The 25,203-nt window shown below is 54.1% G+C and overlaps 1 protein-coding gene across 2 annotated transcripts; it reads right to left on the reverse strand.

The window, feature by feature from the left end:
- Nucleotides 1-1,358: 1,358 nt before the first annotated feature.
- On the reverse strand, nt 1,359-25,010 carry LOC125337383 (protein argonaute-1). 2 transcript variants are annotated; one of them, XR_007208031.1, is made up of 20 exons: nt 24,902-25,010; nt 17,721-17,904; nt 16,876-16,996; nt 16,564-16,745; nt 16,176-16,312; nt 15,941-16,075; nt 15,585-15,672; nt 13,856-14,003; nt 13,636-13,755; nt 12,713-12,835; nt 12,164-12,297; nt 10,773-10,957; nt 10,463-10,622; nt 10,100-10,190; nt 8,210-8,404; nt 7,949-8,083; nt 6,971-7,072; nt 5,977-6,176; nt 5,047-5,548; nt 1,359-3,811 (listed from the first exon to the last, which is right to left on the reverse strand). XR_007208031.1 is itself a non-coding variant. In XM_048327050.1 (19 exons), the coding sequence occupies exons 1-19, from the start codon at nt 24,924-24,926 to the stop codon at nt 5,440-5,442; spliced, it is 2,574 nt and encodes an 857-aa protein (XP_048183007.1). In that variant the 5' UTR covers nt 24,927-25,010; the 3' UTR covers nt 1,359-5,439. The 2 variants fall into 2 exon arrangements, 1 of the variants encoding a protein (XP_048183007.1); XM_048327050.1 differs by having other exon boundaries at nt 1,359-5,548.
- Between the last annotated feature and the right edge of the window lie 193 nt (nt 25,011-25,203).

Genomic DNA, 25,203 nt, shown 5'->3' on the forward strand with positions numbered 1-25,203 from the left:
AACATCACTTTTTCTGGTAGTGAGAGGGGCCCTTCCCCTGGGAAACAACTGGGAAGGTACTGAAGAACTGGAATTTTGGGCCAACAGAAGTTAAAGATCCATAATCCAAATTTCAGGATCATTGTTAAGAATTACCACCCTGAAGACTCCTATCTGAATTAGTCTTTAAAAGCAAAAATTTAGTTATCAGGTGAGTGACACAGTAAGGATTTTAAACCCATGCAAATTAAAGGTAAACTACTAGAATATTTCCTTAACTGAAATTGGGAGTGGGAAATGTGATCGCCAGCATGAAGCAGATACGTGGGAGAGAGGCATCTCTGCAAACACACATCCCCGAGGGGCAGCACATCTGGTCCCACAGCTTGGGCACTGTAATCAGCACCAGGGCCGGGCTCAAATGCCAATCTAACACTTGAAACCAGTTTTCTGACCTGTTTTCCAGGACTCCAGAAGCAACTGCACAAGGCACGATTTGCTGTTGCACCTCTCACATAAAAAGCCCCTTTAAAACTGCAAAAGATTCTGTTGTGTAGTAGGAATCACTTAAAATAGGTGATACAACCCACAAAGCAGCCAGATGTGTGCAGGACCTGTACAGGTGCCCAGCTTGGGACAGAACGTTCTGGTAAATTAACTAACGAGTACCTGCATGCCATTAGCAAGCACTTCCTTAAAATTCCTTGGCATTATTCAAAAACCCAGTCACAGCTCAACTGCTAAATCATTCATTGGCTTAAGGGTCTGTTCCTGCACCTTTGTAAGGTAAAACAAAGAACTCCTCCTACAAAGAATTCAGAGGATGGCAAACAACCTCCTGTTCTGGACCCTAAAACTCAACCATAAGCTGCTGGCATGGGAGAAGACTACGATGTTTGCAAGAATTACAAAGCTGGGAAATGCAAAACATGATGGGAAATGCAAAACATGAGGCAGTGCAGAAACCCCGAGGATCAAGTTTAACCTCAATCCAAAAGGAGACTGAAATCCGTTCTTAAAGCGCCTCAGAGCCAAGAGCCCCTGAAGCACTCGGTGAGGCTGGAGGAACAGCAGATTTTGATGTACATTTCTGTTATCTAATGACCCAGGAACCCAAATTCAGTCAGTTTTCAGGTGACATTTTAATAAAAAGTGGAATTGTACTGTATTCCCAGAAGTTTTAAGCACATACTTGTTTGCTTAAGTGTTTCTCTCATTAAACTGAGATCTGGACAGTGAGGGGTGTTGGATCCTCTGCAGTGTCTGATGCAATTCAGCTCCAGTCAGCGTTTCCCTGTTTGTCCCCCAGCCTTTCCTGAGGGAATGACTGGGATGCGCATGTCCCTTCCCACGAGATGTGACTCAGGAGTGTCACCCCGACATATTCACATTGCTTTTATTTAGGTCTTCTGCCAACAGTTACAGGGTAACAGACACTTGGGACTGCAAAGTCGACGTTGCAAGCAAAAATCAGGACCAAGGAAAAAAAAAAAAATCCACAAAGGCAATTAAATCAAATCCAATATAAATACAATGTTCTGGAGCTCTTTAATCATACTGCTTTCTTTAATAAAGAGGTGGTTAGGATCTTACAGTATTTTCTTTTGGCCTAATCCAAGGATTTTGTTACTCTTCACCAGTCTTAATTCCACGCATACAAAAAAAAATTGATATTCAACCTTTAAAATATAAGCCATATTTTCTTAATAAAATAAGTTTTATGCTGCTGCTTGTTTAGTAAGTACTGTACATCAACTGTTCACGGCTATTTAACAAATGGACCATACAGAGTTCAAGCTAGAGCAAAAAAAACCCACAAGAAAAATAACAACCGAAACGGAGCGTCCTGTAAACACCCTATGTACAGTCCCACACTTGCTCGTAGAAAGGAGGTACGAAAGGGGCTGGAAATCGAACACAAAAGCACTGGAGTCCTGGAAATTTTCTTTCACAACTATTGAAGTGCAAATCACTCAGGCAAGATATGAATTTCACTTGTTTATTGCTCTCTTGCTGTCTGGCTTCCCTTCCTGAAACAATCACATTCTTTTATTTCACACTGATTTTCCAAGAAGAAAACCTTCCGCGAGGCAACGCTGGATGCTTGGGCTGTTTGACACTGAGACATCGGGTCGTACGTGTGCGATCCCAGAACACCCCAACTGCCCTGGAAGCTGCGGGGAAAGGGCAGAGCAGCCCTCCCGCCCCGTTCTGTTCAGATATGAGATAAGGGAAACAACAGCATTCAACAGGTAAATGAAAGCTACTCCTCTTCCCACAGAACTGCATGCACTCGGCGACTTCCAGTCGCAGATGGAACTCGTGCGCATGGAGAAGGCAGAGACTCGGAGCTGACTGGGATGCCCGTGTGGGGTTTGTGGCTAACTACGGATCCTGATATGTACCTGGGGTAACACCTATCCGCTACAGGCAGCAAAACGCACCTCAACATGCAGCTACTCGTTTGCATCTCGGACAAGAGAAGGGGAGAAATGCCGATGCCGGAGTGCGGAGAGGGTACGGTGCATAGTCCGGTATAGAAAACATGCGGGTCACTCCAACCTCTCTAAACTTCTTCGAAGTGGAAACAGGGTTTAAAAGGGCACAGCAGCTACTGAGTTTGGCTTTTTTGTTTATCCAAAACCATGAAAACCCAATGCAGAGGTGAAGTAAGGGCAGAACACGATCTGCAAGTCAACAGCTGAGAGTTTCAGAAGCTGTGAAGCTTTTGTGTAGTTAAAATTGCTGTTAAAAGTAGGTGCTACATCAGCAAGTCTTCATTCATAGTTTTCTATGAACAGCCACCTTACAAATGAGTGCAAATCTTAAAGGTCCGTTTTACATTTCAAGTCTCAAGGTTAAAAAAAATTGTTACAGAGCAACAAGCTGTTTCTGTAAATGCCCACACTATCTCTTTTCAAATGGTTAAAAATGGCATGTGCTATGCCACAGCTACTAAAAGACATTTCAGAATTCTAGACCCAACTAAAACACTAAAAACGAGGAACCAAAATACCTTTGCCCCTCGCTGCAGAGCAGCAGCCAGGCGCGTTCCGGTGTAATGCTGGTGAACAAACTGATTTGCAGAGAGAACCTTGACCTTGACCCCGATTTTATTCTTAATGAGGAGCTTTCTAACACCAGGTGAGCGGGAACAGCCCCTCTGAGATCGTTTTGCTTTCAATGAACACAAGCCAGAGTTCGGAGGATGAGATGGAGGTGCTGATTGGTGTCACTATGCAGGCACTTGTGTAGAGGAATGTAGGCTTCTCATGTTGACACTTAGTGTTGATGTGTTCCCTACGCTCTAAAAGCCTTCCTAAGAGTTCCCTACCTACTGACCACAGATAGTTCCTGGTCTCCTCCCCACCTTGAGGATATACAGCAGTAGAGGTTGACACAAGGTGCAAAGGAGGATAAGAACCAAACACTGTGGTCTTGAGGAAAAACAGGACTGTGCTAAACGTAGGATCTTCACCAAATGTGACATCAGTGGGCTCAGCACTTAGTTTGCATAGCATAGTGATGTCTTCACTGTTCACAAACACGTTGCCCCAAAAGAAAATGGGAAGAGTGAATTCCCGGGATTAGGACAGCTCAATGCGCCAACATGACCGGTGTCGTTTTCATGAAGGCAAGGCAAGTTTCAACGTCAGAAAGTACAAACCAAAGAGGTGTAGATGTGCTTCTGTCCGCGCGCGGGCCAGGGGCAGCGCTCGCGTGGGGCCGCCTGGGAAACGCGTTCGGCAGGAAAATGATACCAGAGCTCTTCCCCTCAGAGCGTGGCAGGAGCGTGCACCTCGTTTGTCTCTTGAAGGAAGCGCTGTGAACACTTTCATAGAAAAAACCCCAGATAATGTGCCCGGATGATATTGGTACTGAGCTGCCACCACAGCCCCGCCACCGTGCGTACGGTCACTGTGCAGCAAAATGGGTCTGAAAAGCAGTGACCAGGTTCCTGTGGGGAAAAAGGCTGTTTTCCTGGTACAAGCACAAATCAGGGGTTTCTCCCATGACAACAACAAGGATTTCATCATTCTAAGGAACAAGCTGGTGTGCTTTCAGAATAAAAACCCTGGGCATGAGAGCAGTGATACCATGACACAAAGAGCAGCAAAACCTAGCAGCAGAGAGGGTGAGAGCCTGGAGGTGCTGGAGGAGGGGATGTGGTAGGTGGGAAAGCAGCCGGCCCGGGCAGACACGTGCCAAATGCACACAGGCAACGGGTGCTGTAGAGCACCTGGCACAGCACGGGCTGCAGTCGGCAGCACTCATCAGACAGAAACGTTGGAGAGCTGCGGCGTGAACACACACAGCTTCAGGAAGTGCAGGGATGTAAACTCTGAGAATGTTAATGACTTGTGGATTTTGGCAACAGACTCAATATAGTATAAAAATAATGTTTAGTAAAAAAATCCCGGTGTCCATCATAAAAATTCAGGGGGGAAAAAAAAGAAAGAAAAAAATGGATAGCGCTTTCTGTCCTCATGGGATGGAGATGCCCCCATTTGTCAGAAACAGTTTTAAATAACAAGTAGTACATTGGAAACAACAATGGGTCAGCAGCCATTAAACGTGTCCTGTATGAAAGTGCACATCTTTCAATGGGGTTTAACCACCGTGAGGTCGTGATCTGACACAAACTGCAACTGAGGACCATAGAAATTAACTCCTTCTGATGGAAATATGGACCACCATCAAGACAAGATTACTAGTTTCCTTACAAGATTAAAAACATTGAAATTTTGCAGCATCATAGTAAGGCACTCACCCATGGAAAAGTCTGTGACTGTTGCTTCGAGCGGCAGCAGCTGACTAGCTTGTAACACGAGGAAGACAGTTTTCAGTTCTGAGCTAAGTGCTAGGGTGCCTTACATTATCCGGGGGGAATTACTTGGGGGTGGGGAACTGTTAGTGTTACAATTCTCCTATAAACTAGTTGGTTTTTTTTTTTCCCCTCAACCCATTAAAGCATCTCATAATCTAAAATATTAGTTTTATAAATCTAGTCTTCTGTTTTAAGGCTCTAAAAATCCCCTCCCCCCAACCCCCACAAAAAATACCTACCAGCGCCTGATGGGCAACGGAGGACCAAAGCCGCCAGTTCACAGTCAGAAGTCTCTAGTATTGCATCTTAAAAATGAAAACCTGCTTCCGCCTCCCGGGAGTTTTATCCCTTCCCTTGAATGCCTTCATGTGTTTGGTCAGGTCAAAATTTTGCAAAGCCAGAAAAAATTAAAAAAATAATCATCATCATCATCATCATCAGTCTCTTCCAATCCTACAAAGGTGTTGGATCGTTCTGTCCCATGGTGCTGGTCTCCTGCCTCGAGTTGACGCTGCCTGCCCTGCAGTGATTTCTCATTGGAAAAAAAAAACAAGGTGTCCCAATGCTTCCTTTTTTGTATGGCTCCTACAAATCTGAAAGCTTTCTTGAGTGAGGTAACAAAAGTTAGGCTTTCAAGCAAAGTACATGGTACGTAAAGTGTCCTGATGAACCTGCACAGCCTTCGCCAAGGCCTGGGGGTCTCTGCCGTTGCTCTGTCCAGATATATGGCTGCCCTCGCCACTGAAAATCAAGGAAATCACTGCATAATTATTTCATATTTTTCCCCCAGGAACGCTGAGAAACTCCCCTGGAGATGAGGATCAGCTGAGTGCTGGCAGCACAGGAAGTGACCTCACTGCAGTGCACAGGGATGCTGTGCACGCTGGTGACCACGCCTGGACTGCAGAGATTCCAGCACCTTGAGGCAGCTGGAAATACTCAGACACCCCAGAGATGCTCCCACAAGCCCGGGATGAGCTCAGGATAGGATTTAACCCTCCATTATCCCCGTTCCCACTGTGCTGGGCCTTACGAGGCTGCAGCTACCTGCAGGTCTTCCCCCGGAAAGGCTCTGCTGCAGCACTCTCGGACACAGGCACTTTGAAACATCAAGGTCCCCTGCCCACGCCTGGCTCTGCCCTCCCAGGGCCACAGGCTGTGCCCCTCACCTGTCGTGCTCCTTGTCCACGAGATGGTACCGCGCCCGGAACGCCACCAGCCGGGCATAATAGGCTGGGGCTGGGATGGAGACAGAGCGGGTGCAGCGCACGTAGGTATGGCACAGCTGGTACGTGAGGATCTGCAGCTCGTCCGCCGTGAACCGGTTGTCATCCCAGAGCACGTAGTAGTGGGACGGCCGGCTCGTGCCCTGAGGAGGGGACCAGTGTGAGAGGTGCTGCCTGCACCTGGATGCAGCTGCCTCTCATCCCCATCATCCCCTCCCTGATCCAAATGATCTGTCAGCCAGCCTGGGCAGGAGGGACGCCTGTGCTTCCCTGCTGTGAGAACCCTACACAGCGTGGCAGGAAAGCCCTTGGCACCAAGGTGCAAAGCAGTACTAATGCTGCTGCCTGTTCCCTCTGTGCCACACAGCCCACTGCATCCCCCACTGCATGCCCACCGAGCCGGGCCAGCTCCCGCTGTCTGTGCAGGGGAGGGGAAGCCGAGCAGCCTCCCTTCTGAAAGCAGCTGCAGATTACACAAGTGCAGTTTTCCCAGTCTGGTTTCTGACTAATCTTGGCTGCCTGCAGCCAGGCAGCTGCAGAGCAGGCAGGGATGGCTGGCCTGGCTCTCCCACCCAAGGCCAGACAGCAGGTCCCTGCTGATGACGAGGTGCCCTGGCAAGGCCGGCATGCTCAGACACCAGGCTAAAAGCTGCTGACTTGGCTGCTCTGAAGGAGCAAAACCTCTTAGGAGAGACCCTTGGCTCCAGGAGAGTAACTGAGTACATGCCACACAGTGCAGCAGCAGCACAGACCTGGCACCTGCTTGCCGAGCCACCGCAGCGGCAGCTTAGATCCAACTATCCTCAAATCCAACTGCCCACGTCTCCATGCTAGAGGGAGGCTGTGACAGGGCCAGGACAAATGCACGAGAGCACAATCTGCAACAGCAGCCAAAAAACCCAGCAGCATCCCAAGAGCCAGCACTGCAGCGTGGTACCTGAATGCCTGCATGACTGCACAGGTAGAAGTCAAACTCAAAGGGGTGGGTGATGTTGGTATCCACTGTGGTTCCTGCTGGGATGTTCCCACTCTTTCCAATCTGCAGGGAATAGAAAGAGATCCAAGCACTGCAGAGTTTGGTTATTTCCAGTTGCCAAGAGCACTGTCATTAACACAGCTGCCCTGCCCCAGGGCCATGGTGGAGGGTCCCCATCTCAGTCTGAGATGCAGAGACAGTCTCCATGCCCATTCAGGGGGAACAGAAGCAGTTCATCCTACTCTGCTCTCTGCCCAAACAGGCCTGCTTGCATTTTTTTCAGGCATTAACACCAGGCATGACATAGAGACATAGCCAACAGCATGGAAAAGAGAGCAGCAGGGTGAGGGCTGGGCAGGGGCCCATCCTACTACAGAGATGAGGATTAAGTGAGCAAAACTCCAGGGATCCCTGCAGAGCACGTGCTGGAACCTGTGCCACAAGATACTGGGGCTTTTACATCCTGATCAAAAACTGCCCTTAGTTCCAAAGATTAAATCTTTCTGCTCATGTGGAGTAGCCTGGTTAGACTCAATCTAACCATTAAATTCAGATGAAATCTAGGAATAGTGACAGCAATCAATGTTACTACAGAGTACACATGAACAAGCTGTGAGCAAGCAACGGGTTATTCAGCCTGTCACGTCAGCAACTCCAGCTATCACCAAAACAACAGATGTTTTCAAGCTGACAGAGGCTATTTCAAGAGTCACCAGGATCATCAGCACTCAGTAACTCATAATAACAGCAAACAGCTGGCTGGGGTTCTAGAAGCAGACTAATCCATGTGGCTGCAGGAGTCCACTGAGCAGCACGTTTCATTCAGAACGAGCTCCTCCTGCCAGTGGTGAGATTTCCCCTTGGCAAAGCCAGGGCTGGCTCTTTCATCAGACAGGGATGAATCAGCCGCCTCCAGCCCTGGCACACTGCAGCACTCACCCTCTCATTCTTGTCTGCACAGAAGAGACGGGTGTGATGCCTCTTCTGGACGACAATGTAGGTGATGCCAGGCTGGTAATCCTTTTCCAGTTTGATGCAGGCATCTCGGATCGCCAGGAGCTCATAGTGTAGGATCTGGAGAGACAAGGGCACACAGAATGAGGGGACACACTGGCACCCAGCTGTCCCTGGGCACCCTTAAGGAACCTCAGAGGAGCCGATGCAGTTCCACTGGCCAACAGGGATCTGAGGGTTCCTCACCTGTGGGAGCTGCCCCTCAGGAACACCATCGCGGTAGAAGATGATCCTGGTGGGTTTGAAGCGTGTGGATTTGTAGAACTGGATGAGGAGCTCCCTCACCATGTAGGACAAGTCCTCGATGATCTCTTGGCGAGGACGCTGCACGCGCACCGTGGCACAGTACCGGCTTGGGTGGGCGTCCATGCTGCCCACAACCTGCAGCGACAGACAGGCCAAGCCCATGTCTTACACCAGGAAGGACAGAGGGGATGCGGGACATTCCCAGCCTCCACCTGCTTCCTCCATGCACAGCTGGCCATGGGCAGAGCACCTGAACTCACAGATCAGATGGGACAGCAAATACTGTACAGGCAATCAGTGCCCAAAAGGGACACCCCTGGTCATGGCCACATCTGATGTCATACTCTGCCATGTCCTTTGCAACATTTATGGGAATTTCCAGTGAGACAACTTTGGTTGGTGCCACTGAGTGCCGTGGCTGTGGGGACTGCTGCTGCTCTGCCCTTGTTTCACTTCTCCTGCCTGGCAGCGAGAGGGAGTGGGGCTGCCCCAGACAGCCATGGGCTGCCCCAGATGGCCAAGGGCTGCCCCAAATGGCCACGGGCTGCCCAAGGACGTGGTGGGTCGAGTCACTGCACGGCAGCCATTGAGCAGAGAGTTCCCACTGCAGCACAGGGCAAGCCTCAGACACATCAGAGCAAGAGGTCAGGGGCAGCCAGGCTTGACTGTGACACAGGGCTAGTGGCACAGCATGAATCAGGTGCTGGCCCAGCTGCCTCACTCCCCACGCTCAGCAGCAACTGCGCCGTGCGCCCCATGTCCCTCGAGCAGAGAGGAAGCACCACAGACCCCACATCCTCAGCAGTGTGAATCTGCTGCCCCTGCCCTCCCCAACACTTTCACTTTTGCTTCGCAAACAGAGCTCTGGGGTTGGGGCTCCTCGGCCGGAGCCAATGTGTACAATAGAAACTGTGCCTTTAGTTTCAGCCACAGACCCACTTCTATCGTCCAATCAACAACACACCAAGGACAAGGTCAAGTTGCTCCAAAGACTCTACCCTTTTCCTCCCATGCAGCTTCAAAAAAGCTTTCACAAAAAATTAAGAAGAAAGCCCTAGTGGTCCTGCACAAACCACAAAAGATGTTTTCAGAGGTGAAGCTCTGCCGCCAGGAAACAGACTGTTCTGTCCCACCCACACCTACAGCAAACAGCCCAAAGCCTTTCCCAACCCCTTCTAATTAAGAAAAAAACATTCCTCCAAAGATGCTTTTTCATGCCAAGGAAAACCTGAGCTGTGAGTCCTGGAAATTTAAGAACTTAATAGGAAAATGCTGACGTGCTTATCCTGCATGGCAATGAGCACAGGGCAGTGTCTCTCAGCCCAGTGGAGGGCACAAGCTGTCCCTGCCTCCACTGGCACCGAGCAGCACTTCGCTCCATGGATGCTCATTATTCACTTGAGGAGAAGGCAAATCCTCCTGCACAAAGGGCTCAGAAGCCTGGTCACCCCAGCTTCCCCCATGTCCCAAACCCCAGCTCTCCATCAGGGGAAAGGTCCCTGAAGGGTTGCAGGTGGGTAGGGATGCCCAGGATGACACCACGCAGCACCAAGCTCCCAGCACACTTGGGGCTGTGCTTGGGGCCGGCACATCACGAGCCCCATCTGGTGGCAGCTGCCAGTTTCCCCGCGGCTCCTAAAAACTGCAGCTTCCCTGCGGAGAGGCAGGAAGGGATCGGGACGCAAATCCCAAGGACTGGGATAAACGTCTGACAGGGCACAGGCCCACCCTGAGAAGTGTCATCATGGGGACAGCAGCAACACATGGACCTGAGTCCCATTCCAGCTCCTGCATTCTGCAGGGTTTTTGGGCACCAAACTGTGAACTTACAGCCGTTATCGAAGGTTTCTTCCCATCTCCTGCTGGCGGGTGAGTGACATCAGCCCCGAGGAAGATCACCGGCTGCTGAAAGACAGCAGAGCTGATGGGAGAGAAGAAAAAACAAGCAGTCAGCCTTTGGGGCCATCTCAGGGTGATGTACAACCCAATGGAGATGAGCAGATGACATCAAGGACATCTCCTGACCTCCAGCTTTGGCCTGGACACATCAACAAAGAGAAACAAGTTACAAACCCCCATTTCAAAGAGCTACTTTATGCAGGCCCCCTCTTCTCCATGTAAAGCCAGGCAGGCAGCACCACCAGGGACTTGGGATACAACCCCAAAACTATGAGAGGCAGGGGCCATACGAACCGCTGGTGAGGCACAAGGATGTTGTTGATCCCGCCAAGCTTGACGTTGATCTTGAGGCAGAGGTTGGAAAGGGTCTGTGGGGAAGTTTTCACCACATTCTTGACCTGAACGCACTGTGTGGCCATTCCCAGGAGAGTGTCCCCAACACGCTTCACCTCGGCTGTGGGCAGAGGAAGCAGGTGAGCACACAGGCAATCAGCACCGCACCACTTCCAGAAGCACCCTTGGGAATAGGGAGAGAGAGCCCTGCAGGAGCCAGCCCGGCTGAGGCAGAGCAAAGCCCTTCTCTCTGTGCTTGCCCCAGACGCACCGTACACCGGCGTCTTCCCTGGCAGGATGACAATGATGAGCTGAAGCCCTGAATAGGTGTTCTTGAGGTGTCGGAACATGGGCTCCACGCTGTCTGCACCCTGGGCGTACTTGCAGAAGCAGGGCTGGCCCTGGATCGGCATCCCGGCGTCCTTGGAGATCTTGCGTAGCTGGTCTGTGAAGTTCCTGTGCCAGGAGGAGAAGCCATGAGCCCCGAGGCCTCGTGCACAGCAGCTATGCCACCAAGCGTGGAGCCCCACAGCCGAGTGCTGCAGCACAGGACAGAGACAGGGCCATCACATCACCTCTTGGTGGCTCTATGGCACCCAGCACATGCATGGCACAGGAAACACAAGACCAGGCTGAACTGTCCCCTCTCGGTGCCCTCTTACCCACGTACTGACTCTTTCTAATGCAATGGAGCTGAGCCCTTCTCCCTTAGGAAGCTGGAGCAGCGGGGAACAAACCTGCTGCCTGCAACAGCTGATTTCCAGGTGACTGCAAAGCTGATGCCAGCCTGCACTTACCACAATTCAGCCACGCTCTGGATTTCTGGAATGCCAAGGATTGATTTGATGCAGCGAGAGCCAGAGGGAATACAGGGCTCACAGCTCTGCTGCAAAGGGATCACGAGAGGAGTGCGGTGTCACTCCCATCTGCGCCCACGTACTGCAGACATGGACACTGAGCTCTTCCAAACCCCAGACACTGACCATGCCAAACACCCAGAAGAGACACACAAAGCACTCACCTTAATGCATCCACTCTCAGTCAGGAGAAACCTGAGGCCCCAGCAGAATCCAAAACCAAAGTGACCATTTCCCTAAATTAAATAAACTGTTCCCGCTGTGTCACTTAGCTACAGAAACATATTCTCTAAGCTACCAAAGCTTTTCAGAAAGCCCAAAACTTCTCTGTAATAACCCATAGGAAATTAGGATGCTTCCTACATTAATTACATAATTTCAGATTATTGAGGAAACTTTTAATCCTCAGAACCCCCTCTCTCTGGGGAGATTCAGTCTTAGAAGAGTTCCATACAGGTTTAGAGCTGGGAGTTTCAGCTCCCAATACTGCAGCTCCCCAATGCAAGGAGTAGATCGAGGAGAGCCTGACTGACAGCTCACAGGTATTCACTCCAACCTGGCAGCTTTGTGATGGCTTAGGGACCATTGGCAGCTGGGACAAACAGTTAGGCTCTCTGGATAAACCAAAAGCAACAGGAACTGGACACCCCACATCAGATTGGTACCACGAGCAGTGGAGCACCCTGCAGCTCCAGCACTGGCAATACCGGACATGCAGCCCCTGGCTGTGAGCAGCAGTGTGGCTGTCCCTGGAGCCACGGCCCCTCTGGCTTCCCCCACCCGCATGGGCTGCCCCTTTCCTTACTTCAGCACCTCCTCTCGACACTGCTTCTGCGGGGCAAAGCAGGCAATGGCCCAGACTTTGATCTCAATGCCGTTGTAGAACTGCTTCCCTCGCATGTCCCACACGCCCTGGTTGGGAGTTGCAATGGCCCGGTTCTGCAAGGCAAACAGACGGTCAGAGCGCGGCCGCAGCCTGCCCGGCCCCGCAGCCCCAGAGCCCCCGCACGGGCTGGGGCTGTGCTCCCTGTCCCAGTGCTGGAGCTGGAGCTGACTCCCTGGTGATGGGCAATCCACAGCCTCAGCTCCTCAGCAGTGACAGAAAATTCACCCAAACTGCCCTACCCTGAGCACGCCTCTCCTCTTCATCTCATCACCAATGACTCTTGGCTATAACTTTCAGACCAGTTATATTGCAAAAAACCCAAAAAACACAAACCCAAGGCACTTTGGTAAAGCATTCCAGCTCTTAACAGGAAGGTAACACAACTTTTGCTCAGAAACAGTGTTTCTAGGTGTGACAGATCTCCCTGCACAGTGCAGCTCAGCCCAGGCAAGAGCAGCCCCAACTTACCCGGCCTCCATACTGCAGGATGGGAGCCGGCAGGACCCGCCCTGTCACCTCCGTCATATCATCCTTCACCTTGATCCCAAACTCCTGAATGTATGGATCCAGGTTGTAGCTGGCATTCTTCATCTGCAGAGGGAAGGAAGGGCCATGAGAGGGAGTGAGACCAACTGCTGCATGCCAGGCAGCTGCAGCTGGCCAGGAAATGTGGGCACCTGAAGCCCTGTTCTCCATAGAGCTGCAGGTGGAGCAGCTCTGTCAGGGGAGGACAAGCAGATCACCATTGAGGCCCAAACCCTCTCCTGCAAACTGACCCACGGGGACCTGATTTTGAAACACACTAACCAATGCAACTAACAGCACAGCCTGCTCCTGGGATTTAAGATTTCAACATGAAGGTTCAGACCGGCAAGAAACTTATCAAGAGTCCCAGAAGGAATACCAAATGTCCCTGGCTTCAAAAGCCCAGACACATGTGTTTGGGGAACAACAGCCCTGTTAACCAGCGGCCAGGCACAGACAGAGTTCCTGCACTGCAGCCCCACCACACACAGCCCCACATACACCTACAGCCAGGGGCGTGACTTTAGTTTGCTTCCCATTTTTAGTTCCAGCTTCCTTTGGGTCAGGTTCCATCAGTGCGAGGGCCTGAATTTTCTGCACATGCATTTCCATGGTCACTTTGAGCCGGGCTCCCCTGTGCCAGTGTCCATGATGTACACATAGGCACCTCTGCCCAGGGATTCAGTGGGAAGAGGGGGATAAAACCGTGCCATTAACCTCACCAACATCTCAGCAGGTCACAGCTCTCCAGTGCAGAGCAGCTGAGGAGCAGGACCACAGCAAGGTCCATCACAGACATGATGCCATAACCTGCCATCAGTGCCACAGCCCCAACCTCGTCCCCGCCAGGGACTTGTGTCACGTACCAGGCGACTGATTTCCTCCTGCCTGTCTGGGGCAGACCTGGCTGTTGCTTTTATCATGGTTGACGTTTGATTGTCCGTGAGCTTCTTGATACACCGCTGGCCTGCCACGATGTTACACACCTGCATGGAAGGGGACAGACAGCAGCCACGTGTTGGGGACAGGTAAGACTCGGGGGACCACAGCTGAGCACAGCCCCAAACCACAGGTGCCACCACTCACCTCCAAGGGAAGGTACGTGTGTTTCTGTTCCTGGCCAACCTGGAGACAGGGCAGGTGAGGGTATTTCAGCTGCAGGTTGTATTTCTGCTTGAAGTACTGAGCCACTGTGCACTCCACTGTCTGACCACTCTCCAGCTGCAGTGGGAACCTGGCAGAGGCAGGACACGAGGGATGCACCTACTCAGAACAGACACTTCCAGACCTCAGGCACTATGTACTGTGACTGGGAAGAGGGAGCTGCCAGGTTCCCACCCTGAGCTGCCATACAACAAAATAAAAAGCACAACAGTGGTATTTTCAGAAATGGAGTCAGGAATACTCTTATCCCAGTGTGGGACTGAGGGCCCTAAATAAAGCTCTCCCTCACTAATCCAGCTAATCAGGGCAAATGTTTATTGCAGGACGTGCCACACATGCCATGGTAGGGCACAAAAATACAGCACACTGGCACTCAGCTTCTGTGCCTGGTGTCCTCCCTGGTGATGCCATGAAGATTTTTGCCTTTTCTTTTATACCCCTGTTATACCTTTTTACAACTTCTGTATTCTCAGTGCTTTTTGCCTACATTCTTGGACTTGTTTGTCAAGCTAAGAGACTCAACATTTTAGAAGCTTCGTAGCCGGGGATCAGTGTGCCCCAGAGCCCAAGGTCCTCTCCAGAACACATTCTGTAAACTCAGATAGAGCCATCCAGGGGAAGGTTCCTTGGGGAGGGGGGGCTCACTTGAGCCTCTCATTGGGGAATCTTTGATAGATCTGCTAATTAGTAAAACCTATAATGTTATACCCAATGTTGCGGGGGGGGAGAGACACAGAGACACAGAGATAGACTCGGCGGGGTGCATCTCGATGCATATGACCTGGACGTGTGCACCTAAGGATTCTTAAAATAAATACCAAGGTAAAATCCCTTTTCCCCTTCTAACCGTGTATGCCTCTTGATTTTAAGACGAGGAAAAGGCATCACTGGGAGCTGAACAGAGCTCCAGGAAAAGGCTAAATGGCCTCTCCAGGTACAGGACAGCAGCTGCAGGGTGGGCAGAAAGAAGCAGGAGGGAAACATTTCCCTTCAAAAACAGAGGGGAAAAAAAAAATCAAACTTCCTGGCTCCAGGGCTGAGGTGCCAACACACCCGCAGCTGGAGAGCAATACCCATCCTCAGCCAGCACCAGCTGCTCCCAGCTCCATAAAGAGCTCCATGAAAATGCAGAATTAACCTGATATTCTTTATAGAACCAAAATTATAGGACAGCCAGGTTGACTACATCAGCGAGGTGCCACATTCCTCCTGCGCTCACCAATCCCAGGGCTATGACCCAAGGATGCTGGTGCACAGGAGACACTGAGGGGTGCTCAGGCCCAGCCTGCTACCAAGCACACACAAAAAATTCCAAGGCAGACACTCGTGTTAGCCCCTGACAAAGTCTCTGCTTTGGTAGTGACTATTTTAAGAATGAAGAAAACCAAACCCGGAGGTAAAAACTAGGACAATTCCTGGCATGTCAGCTCCCACCCGCCGCCGCGCTCTGCCTGCCAGACACAGCATCCTCTGTGCTCCCATCTCCCTGCATCCCACTCCACACATGGCACAGGGCTGCAGAGCTCCAGACACCTCTCTTTTTGCCATCAAAGACTGCAGCTTCCCATCCAGCTCTCACTAATGACACCAGCAGCTGTTAACAAGGAGAACAGCGCGGATTTTTCCAAGGGCATCTGCCCACCCGCCTTACGTCTGGTGGCTGGCTGGCCGTCGGGTAACGTTACACACACGGTATTTCCTCTTCATCTGCCCACAGTGGGTCACCTCCACCTTCAGACCTGATGTTAGACAGGGAGACATGGCACAGTCATGGTGAAGGTAGGAGCAATTCCCCTCTGCCCAACTTCCCCGAGACACTGCCAACAGCTTCCTTAACTAATTCCCTGCTTGCAGACACCCCAACAATGGCATGAGGGAGGGAATGGTGCCTCAGAAGACATTGAAAATGTGCAACCCCTGTAACCCCACCTTGCTCAGGGACTGGGTGGGACACATGCCACATGCCAGCATCAGGGGACAGGTCCCAGTGCTCCCCAGGGGCTCTACCTTTGATCTCCTTGGTGAAACGCACTCTCTGCGAGTCCGTCAGGGGCTTGGGCTGCTCGTCAATGTTCCGGATGTCCAGCACCTCACACATGAACTCGATGACAGGCTGGGCTTTGTAGAAGGCAGTGGCCGACACTGTGGGACAGACACCACGATGTGTCTCTGCTCTCAACCAGCCTTCCCAAACACACCCAGCCCCGCCACAGCAGCTCCCCAGCATGAGAAATAACGTCACCATCGATGTTGAGCATCATCTTCCACATGGCAGGCCGGACTGACTGGTGGAAACCGAACCAGACCTCCCTGCCCCCTCCCAGGGGGTGGTAGTAGCCTTCAGGGGGGGAGAAGAAGGACCGGCCGACTGGAGTGTACCTGTGAACCAGGGCAAACCATGTCAATGGCACACACTGGGCCCACAGCAGCACTCCCAGACCCCCGAGCTGGCACTCATCCTGCCAGCTGCATCACCTCCTCTGTTTCTTTTGCAGCAGCACCCAAGGACATGGCTGGCACAGCCGCGTCCTCCAACGACTGTCAAGGCCAGTCCCAGCCACAACAGCCTGCCAAGGGCAGCAGTCCCCTCCCCTCCCTGGCACAGCCCCATTGTCCCTCAGCGCAGGTACCTCATGGAAGCCAGGTGCCTCATGGCAACATCCAGCGCCTGGACGGACTCCAGTGGGACGGGGATCTGCCCGCTGACCAGGGCCTCGTGCAGCATGCGCCAGCTCACAATGGCCATCCATTTGATAGAGACCTTAAATATCCTGTCCTTGCCTTCCCCTGGGATTGTCACCTCAAAGTCAACCTGGGTGCAGGAGGGAAGGGACAGTGACCATGGCATCCCCACAGGGATGAGGCAGGGTCATTTTCTGCTGGTCTTTCCCAGGCAGGAGGGAGGTCACAGTGCCCACATGGGGCTCACTGCCCCCTCTTACCCGCTCATTCCCAATGGGTAAGGCTGTGACAGTGTAAATGTTCTTCTTCCCATCATAGACTGGTTTTCGGTCACCAAAGATCTGGGGTTTGAAGTGCTGCACCATGTACTCCACGACTTCCCTATGCAGGCAAGGTAGAGGGGCAGGAGGAGAGAAGAGAGAGGTTTGTTTTGTCACTTTCTTTACAGCCTGATACCTTCTGCAACCTGTCCAGTCCACCCCAGCCTCCCTTCCTGGGGCAACTGAGAACAGAGCTAAGACCCCTGGGGCAGGAAAGCCCCTGCACAAGCAGCCACGTGCCTTATCCCACAGCTCAGTACGTTGGCTTTGGCAGGAGTGTACATGGCACAGGGGAACGCACAGCGGCTGGAGCTGCCGGAGTGTGACTTGATGCTGAAAGCACATGCAGCATCTGCTCGCTGGCCCTCGGGGCACAGAGCTCCCCGGGCTGCGAGGGGAGGAGGGGACAGGCAGCGAAGAGCACATCAAAAAGAAAAACAAAGAAAAGAAAAGTACATGATGGCCTGAGGTCTGGGCTCACTATTTTTGAATCAGGGATTGTTGCCAAAATAGCACAGCTGCTTCAGAGCAGCAGGGACTGTGCTGAGGCTCCAGACCCCTGACGCTCCCAGGCCAGGAATGAGCACTGCTGCACAAACACGGCTGGGGGGTCCAGCCACCTGTGGACATCATGCCGTGCCATGACCCCTGCCACTGCTGTGACCCCTGCCATAATGGTCACCCTAATGGCTTCTACTGGAAAAAGAGAGACAGGCACTTATGGAGCCTCCACAAGGAAACTGGAAGCAGGAAACAAGTGCCAAAACCTCTAATACTTGCCTTACCTGTTGACTCTGCGTGGACATTTATCGGGTTTGATATCCACTTCATAATGATACACATCGATCTTGGGAATGTCCACTTCAAAGTAGTTGGCCAAGAGCTTGATGGGCTTCCCGACAGTTCCTATCCCGGGCCGACGCGGTGCTTGAAACACCTGCTGCAAGGGGGGCAGGTATGCGCCTGCAGCTGTAGGAGAGAGCACGGGTCAGGAGGGCTGGGAGGGACCCCATGCCCAGACAGACAGACAGACAGACATCTCACAGAGTCACAGTGCTCTCCATCACCACATCCTGAACTGGAAGGTCTCCCACTACTCCTCCTCCTGGCAGGAGGTGGCAGTGGCAGAATTCAGAGCAGCACACCAGGGAACAGCTTCCCCGGGCACCATCCGGGAAGCACTGGTGCCAGCCGAGCTGTTGAAGGGCAGTGCCAGGCCACAGCAGCCACACCAACTCCCTCGGCACAGGCTCCAGCACTGTCACCTCTGATGGGAGAGCAGCACCAGCTTCACTGTCACGGAGCTGCAGGTCTGCCCCTTTCCAAGGGGATGCAATTCCCTGGATACTCTGTCAGCACAGACATACAGACACATGCATTTCCCCTCCATTCCCCGGCAAATTCCGACTCACTGCTGGAGGGAGGATGCCACAAGAAACAGGAAACACATTATTCCATCTGCACTACACAGTTTTCGAACTGCTGGGTTTTGAAAAAAAAAACCCAAAACAAACCCAAACCAATCCCAAATCCCCACTTGAAGCAGTGTGGGGACCTGTAAAGAGGGAAATATTAGTTTTTCCACAATTCCCATTACACAGACTCACTTATGAAGCTCTGGAGATGCAGGATGGTACCAGCACATGGCTACAGGACTGAGCTGCATTTCTAAATCAACAGCACCCTCGGACTCAAACGTATCTTAAAATATTGCCAAGGAATTATTCCACCCTGCTGCTCTCTGAGGCGAGCTCTGCCTTCCCTGCCCCATCCCCACTTTGCCCATCTCTACCCCTCCCAGTTTGCAGCTTCTATTTGTTCCTCAAACCCCACGAGGTCTAAGCCAGCTGGGCCAGCGCAGGGAGCGAGCGTGGGGGTATTCGGAGTGCTCCATCTGCGCGGCCAACTGTCCACATCGGCCCACAGACAGCAACCCAGCTCCAATTCAAGCTCCTGAACACATGGTACTTTTAGCACCCCTTTCTCCCATCCACTTTCTTTTTAAATCCATATTTCCATTCCAGGCTAAAAATATCAGAAGCAGAAAAACAGAAGAGCAGCAAACTAAGCTTCAAATTTGCCTTTTACTTTTGCACCCAAACTCCATAAGACTTTTCCTGATGATGGAAGGCCACCAGTGCTGCAGGACACTGAGGGGATGGGAAAACTCTTGTGAGTGTCCAGGGGATGAACTCCAGAAGTTAATGCTCCAACATCTGCTCCTGCTTCTGCCCTGAGACAGGAGCTCAAGAGATCCAAAACCCACTGGGAGCCCCAAGCCTGGGCTAACCTGGCCCCAGCAGCTCCTTGGACATGGCAGCACAGGACTTGGAGCAAGGTGGGGATCCCTGAGTCCACTGCAGGGCTCAGACCTTGCAGGCACCTGCAGCTGCCCCAAGACAGGGTGACCGACTGCCAGCCACCCCCGAAAAGCATCTGCACTGCGCTTCGGGAGCAGCTTGTTTGAAGGAACTGATTTTCAGATGAGCTGCTCCCGGTGTAAGTCATGTCTCCACATGATCAACATTTCTTGGCAGTGGCCAGCTCCCTGGCTGTGAGCTGATGCATTCTTAAATCATGGCTCACAAGCAAAGAGGTATTTGCCAGTGCTGCTGGAGCCTCCAGCCCCTGAGTTTGAGTGAGGAACCATGCTGCCCACCTGCAAGATCAGTCGGGGGACAGCAGCTCTCCGCTGCCTTTCCTGCAGCCACATCAAGGCCAGCACATGCAAATTCGCCTCCTCTGGATCATCTCACTCCCCAGACAATCCCGGCAGCCATGTGTGAGCAGGACTGCAACTCCATGTACCCATGGTAACCCTGCAGATGCAGGGAACACAAGGCAGTGGCCACAGCTTGACAGCTGCTCAGTGGCACTTGGGTGCCCAAGAGGAGCTGAAGCCAGTTTGGGGCTGGCAGGAATTGCAGAGGTGTTACCAATTCATCCCACACCAATCCCACACTGGGCACTGCTTTGGTCGCTCCAAAATGAGAGGCTTTGCCATGCAAACCCTCTTGCCAGAGAATCCCCAAATGCTTCATGAACATAACACCCCACAATTAGGCTCATGAATCACAGGTGAAGGAAGGAACCAGCCTCCAGCAACACAAAAGTTGGCTCAGAATTTTGATGGGACACAGAAGATACAACAAACACAGGGTAAGATAAATGGGCAGTGTGGCCGGAGGGAGCAGCACCTAACGGCACAGGAGATGCTCTGCAAAGACCAGGGAAGGACCATGAACAGCATCAAGGATGGGCAAGTTCACCCCTGGGCTGACTCAGAGGGTTTTATTTTGGTGACCACAACACACAGTCCCTGAATGTGACAAGCCAAAGCAGCTGCCTAGGCAGCACCTCCAGCATGTGAGCTGGGCTCTCACCTGGCCTTGGCTGCTTCAGACCAGGTGGGAGAGACCCCAAAACTCTGTGGTGAATAGGAAGGCTTGGTTCATCCTTTCACATGCCACATTCCTGCCCCGGGGCACTCAGGGTCCCTCCATGATTTGCCTCAGTGAAAGCCACCCTCCTCTTGGCTCAGAAGATGCTGCCAGGGAATCCCGGGTAGCTCGACTGTCATCCCCAGGCACCTCATGCCTGAAGCCGGCTCAGGGCAGCAGAAAAGGAGCCAGCAAGAAGAAGCCTCGTTAAAAAGCTACCCAAAGTGCATGGAAACAGGGGGCTCCTGCATAGGGGAGTTTGGCTCCTGCATACCTCGACTCTCCATGGCAAAGCTGCACAGGCTCCCACTTTGTCATGTAAATGCAGGCGCCGGGGCCGGGGGCTGCAGGGCGAGTGTTGTTCCTGCAGCACAATGCGGCCAGTGAGCAGGATGAAATCTGCTGCCATTAGAAATTCCGCGGCCTGGGAGGAATCACAGACTTTCGCACACAAAGCCATGCCCTGGGGACGCACCGGCGGCGGGAGCATCGCCGCCCTTGCGCCGGGTACCGCGGGCAGAGACGGCGGCGAGGGCAGTGCCACCGAGGTGAAAGCAAGTTTGGTAATTAGCGCTGGAATAAGCTTTGTTTCTGTTATTTATTGTAACAGCTGGGGAACAGGACCCGCTGCTCAACAGCTGCCTTCGCCGGGCGAAGCCGCCGGTGGGACGGCATGAAATTACCATGTCATTGAAATCCTCTCCAGCGCCGCATTCAGCCGAGGGGCCGCGGGAACGGGGCCCAGACAAAAGGGAGTTTTATTGCGGCGGCGGCGGGTCCGCGCCGGCCCCCTCTCCGCACACCCACCCGCCAAAATACAGCCGGGAATCGGAGAGGTGCAGACGGGTGCGCAGCACAACAAATGCCACCGGACACGCAGCGTGGTCCATCCTCACCCTGAGACATCTCCCATCCTGAACTACTCCAGAAGCCCCCTGAGAAGTGAAATCCCTGTCGGGGAGCAAAGCAAGGGGCAGCACCAGTGGGAAAGGCAGCTGCTGGCAGGGGGTGAGCAATTGGCATTCCCAATCTCCAGGCTCGACACCTCTAAAACCACTGGCTCTAAGCAGTGACCAACGCCATCCCACGCAGCCAAGACTTCAAAAAGCCCCATCTCAGCTCCGCCAACCCAGACATCGCCGCCTGTTCCTTCCCGAGTGTACTGAGTACTACCAGGGCCACGCAACTGTGGGTGCTTTTTGGTTTGACACCAGATTGAGTTTCAGCAGGTGATGCACACATGGGACAGAGGCTCCAACTGCAGCCATCAGAGCTCAGCATTCAATCTGTCTGTGCACCAGAGCCTGGCTGCAGAGGGCAAGGCTGAGCTGTCCAAGCTCTGCTTCTACTCCACACTGGGGTGGCTGCATGCAAAAGATGAGCCAAAACGGGCTCTAAACTGTTTTACTACAGTACTGACCCCTGAAAGCAGCTGAGTTCTTTGTATCCTCACACTAAACGTTGCAAAGGACACTGCTGTGCTTCCCACCTGGAAATCACAGGTGACACCCTACAGTGCAAGCTATAAACCTGCCTGGCCAAGAGGGGTGTCCCTGCACCCTGGGACATGCAGTCCCGCAGGCTGAGCTGGGCAAGAGTGTGAAGCTGTGGGTGCTGCGACAGAGCACAAGGAACAGCAGCAAGAGCAGCACCAGCTCCATCACACCCGCATGCAGGGGCTGTACTCCAGCTGCTCTGCCTCGAGAGAGCGGCGTGGTGATGCCAGTGGTGTGCTGATGCCGGCGGTGCAGACACGGCTCAATCATGAGCCGACACGTGAGGGTCCTGCCAAGCTGGCCTCAGCTGTCCAGCAGCTCTGTTTTCCATCCCCCTGATGGGGTTTGAGAAGCACCAGCACAGCAAGTGCCAGCACCCCTTCTGAGCACACCAAGTGGCACATCCAGGCTGCGTGACACGGCACGGTGACCCTGGGGTCCCCGCTAAAGGCGCCTGGGCTGGGCAGAGGCTGACACCCCCTGCCAGCCGTGCGGGGTCTCCCGCTGCTCCTGCACTGCCCAGGCAGCAGCCAGGGACATACAGAGCCGGGAGTCGCAGACAAAGGCGGCCCCCAGTGCCGGAGGGACAGGACAAAGGCAACGCTGGCTCCTCTCCATGTCCCACCGCGGCCCCGCAGAGCCACCGGCTCCCGGAGAGAAGGCTGAACCCGCCCGTGGCTCCGTGCAGATCACCCTCCCCAAGGAGCAGCTTCTCTGCCTGATTTGGCTTCCTTCTTGCGTCTGCCATCTTAATAACTTGTCTGTGTTTTGCTCTTCCCAGGGTTTAGGGAGAGGCTGCAGAGAGTGTTTAGAGATAAACCATCCGTGCTGTGTCTCCAGGCAAGGTGCTTCTCCTGGCTTTGTTTCTCGGTCTAATCCCATCCCAGAAGCAGGCATACGCAATTTCGTGTTTCCTGAAGATAAAGGAGCCCCAACAGCCGGAGCAGCTTTGGGGTTTTTGCAAGGTTCAGCACAGGAAGACAACGGTTGAGATTAACAGCCTTTAGGAAGTTTGCAAGGGATAAAGAAAACTATAAATTGGAGGAAAATAAGCTTAGTTTTTAAAACCACTGCATGTGTGTGCCTTCCTGAGTGCTGCCTGTGGGTCAGATGTCCTGGGTTTTCCCGCTGCCTTTCAAGGCATCTCCATGTTGGGCACATCCAGGCACATGCCAGTTTCTGCTTTATTGCCCTGAGAAGCCACAGCATCATCAGAGCTCGCACGCAAGGCTCACCCCATACCCAGGGTCTGGCACAAGCAGAGGGGTGCCAAAGCAGGGCAGGATTCACAGCAGCTCTGATGACATGGGGTTCATGTGTCCCCTGCCCACAGGGCAAACGGGGTGGGAGGAGATATCCCCCAGCCAAATTTGGGGACAGAAGAGGAAACTCCCAAGGGTGCAGCATCAGAGCCCTGCTCCCAGTGCAGCCCCCACAGGCCCAGGGACTGAAACCCAAACCTGTCCACCGAGTGCATCCCCATCCCAACACAAGAGATTCTTTTAAAGCACCTTAAGAGCATCAGTTCAGGCTGGGGTAGGAGGGTGTCCAGCAGCGTTATCTGTGTGGCCCTGAAGCAGCAGTGCTGCTATCGCGCCAGGGCGCCGGCAAAGTCTGTGGTGCCGCCAAATCACAGCTTCCAGAGGCCATAAATCAGCCCAAACACAAAGCGCCAGCAGCCAGAAGGTAAAGCAGACACAGGGAGATTTCTGTGCCACACTTAAAGTAAATATCGTAAGAAAGGACTGAAGTTTGCAAACACTCAGAAGGTTTATGTCAAAATCTCACCAGGCTGATGTGTTACAGCGGGTGACAAACCCACCAGCACAAGAGAGGTGGCAGGGCAGCGACTGCCGATCCCATTGCCCTGACCCTTCGGAAGGGAAGCAGCTCCCCATCCCCACCGGCCCGTGCCTCAGCAGGGCAGTGACCCGCGTCTCCGTCACCCCAGCCCTCCTTCTGCCTCATTTTAGGCACCAAAATCCTTCTGCGACTCAGCAGCGCAAGTTGGCGATGCTCAGGCCAGACATAGGAGCGAGAGGCTGCCGATGCGACGGCCTAGGGAATGGCTCTCCAAACCCCCGCGGAGCAGCCCGGCACGAAGGGCACTACCAGCTGCTCCCGTCCCCAGCCCAGCGTGCGGAGGTTGGGGCAGGGGACACGGGGGGACAGCGCGGCTCTGGAGCTCGGCCCCGCGGGGCCATGCTCAGCCCCGGCTCCGCGCATGCCCTGGCACGGGGAGAGGAGACGCTTCGTGCTGTCACGGCACACGGCGTCGCCGGCCTCGCGCCAGCTCCAGCCTGAGCCCCGCTCCCTGAACTCGGGGAACGGGGAGCTGGGGGATGGATGGGGAGCGGGGAGATGAAACGGGAGCTGGGGGGGATAAAATGGCAGCTGGGGCGGTGGAATGGCAGGGAGGGGAGTAGAATGGCACCTGGGAGCTGGGGGGATGGATGCGGTGGGAGGTCGGGGGGATGGAGTGGCACCTGGAGGAAAGGATGGGGAGCCGGGGGGATGCTGCTGCTGCTTTGTGCACAACAGGCCCCTTGCGCAGGGCTCGCTCCGCGCTGTGGGGACCTGCGGCTGGACGTGACCCCGGCCCTGTGCCCCCTCCTGCGGGATTTCTGCGGGTCCCTCCCTCGCCCCCTCCCCTGCGTCCGCACCGCTGCTGCTCTCGGGACACCCGGGGGACGCGCCTGCCCGGCGGACCCGCAGTTCCCCCCGCACCCCCGCTGCTCAGACCCCCCCGCGCCTCCGACATCCCCCGATCCTCGGCATCGCCCCCGCACATCCCGCGCCGCCGCCACATCCATCGCCACCCGCCGCGGTCCCCTCCGCACATCCCTCCAGCGCGGTCCTCCCTCCCTCCCCCCCACTATCCCCACACGGTACAGCTCCCCCGGCCCCCGCCGCACTCCCGCCCCCCGTTCCACCGCCCTCATCCCTTTCGCCCCCCGCCGCCCTCTCGGCGCTCCCCGGCGCGCAGCGCTCCGACCCCCCCCCCCCCCTCCCCATCCCCGCCGGCGGTACCTGCTCCCGAGGGTCCCGCTTCCATCCCATCCACGCGGGCGCCGCTCCGAGCCGGGGGCCGGGGCAGGGCCGTGCCGGGGGCCGAGGCCGGGCAGGGCCGGGGCCGGTGCCGCAGCCGCCTCACGCCCCTCACGCCGCGCGCACGCGCCGCCGCCGCCCGGCCCCGCGCGCAACAAAGGCGGCGCCCGCCGGCCCCGCCGCCATCTTGGGGCCAGCGGGGAGCGGGAGGAGCCGAGGGCCCGGGGGCTCCGCTCGGGACGGGGGGGGGTGCCCAGCCGGGGCCTCCCGCAGCCGGGGAGCGG

Source organism: Corvus hawaiiensis, chromosome 23 (genome assembly GCF_020740725.1).
Source record: "Corvus hawaiiensis isolate bCorHaw1 chromosome 23, bCorHaw1.pri.cur, whole genome shotgun sequence".
Lineage (NCBI taxonomy): Eukaryota > Metazoa > Chordata > Aves > Passeriformes > Corvidae > Corvus > Corvus hawaiiensis.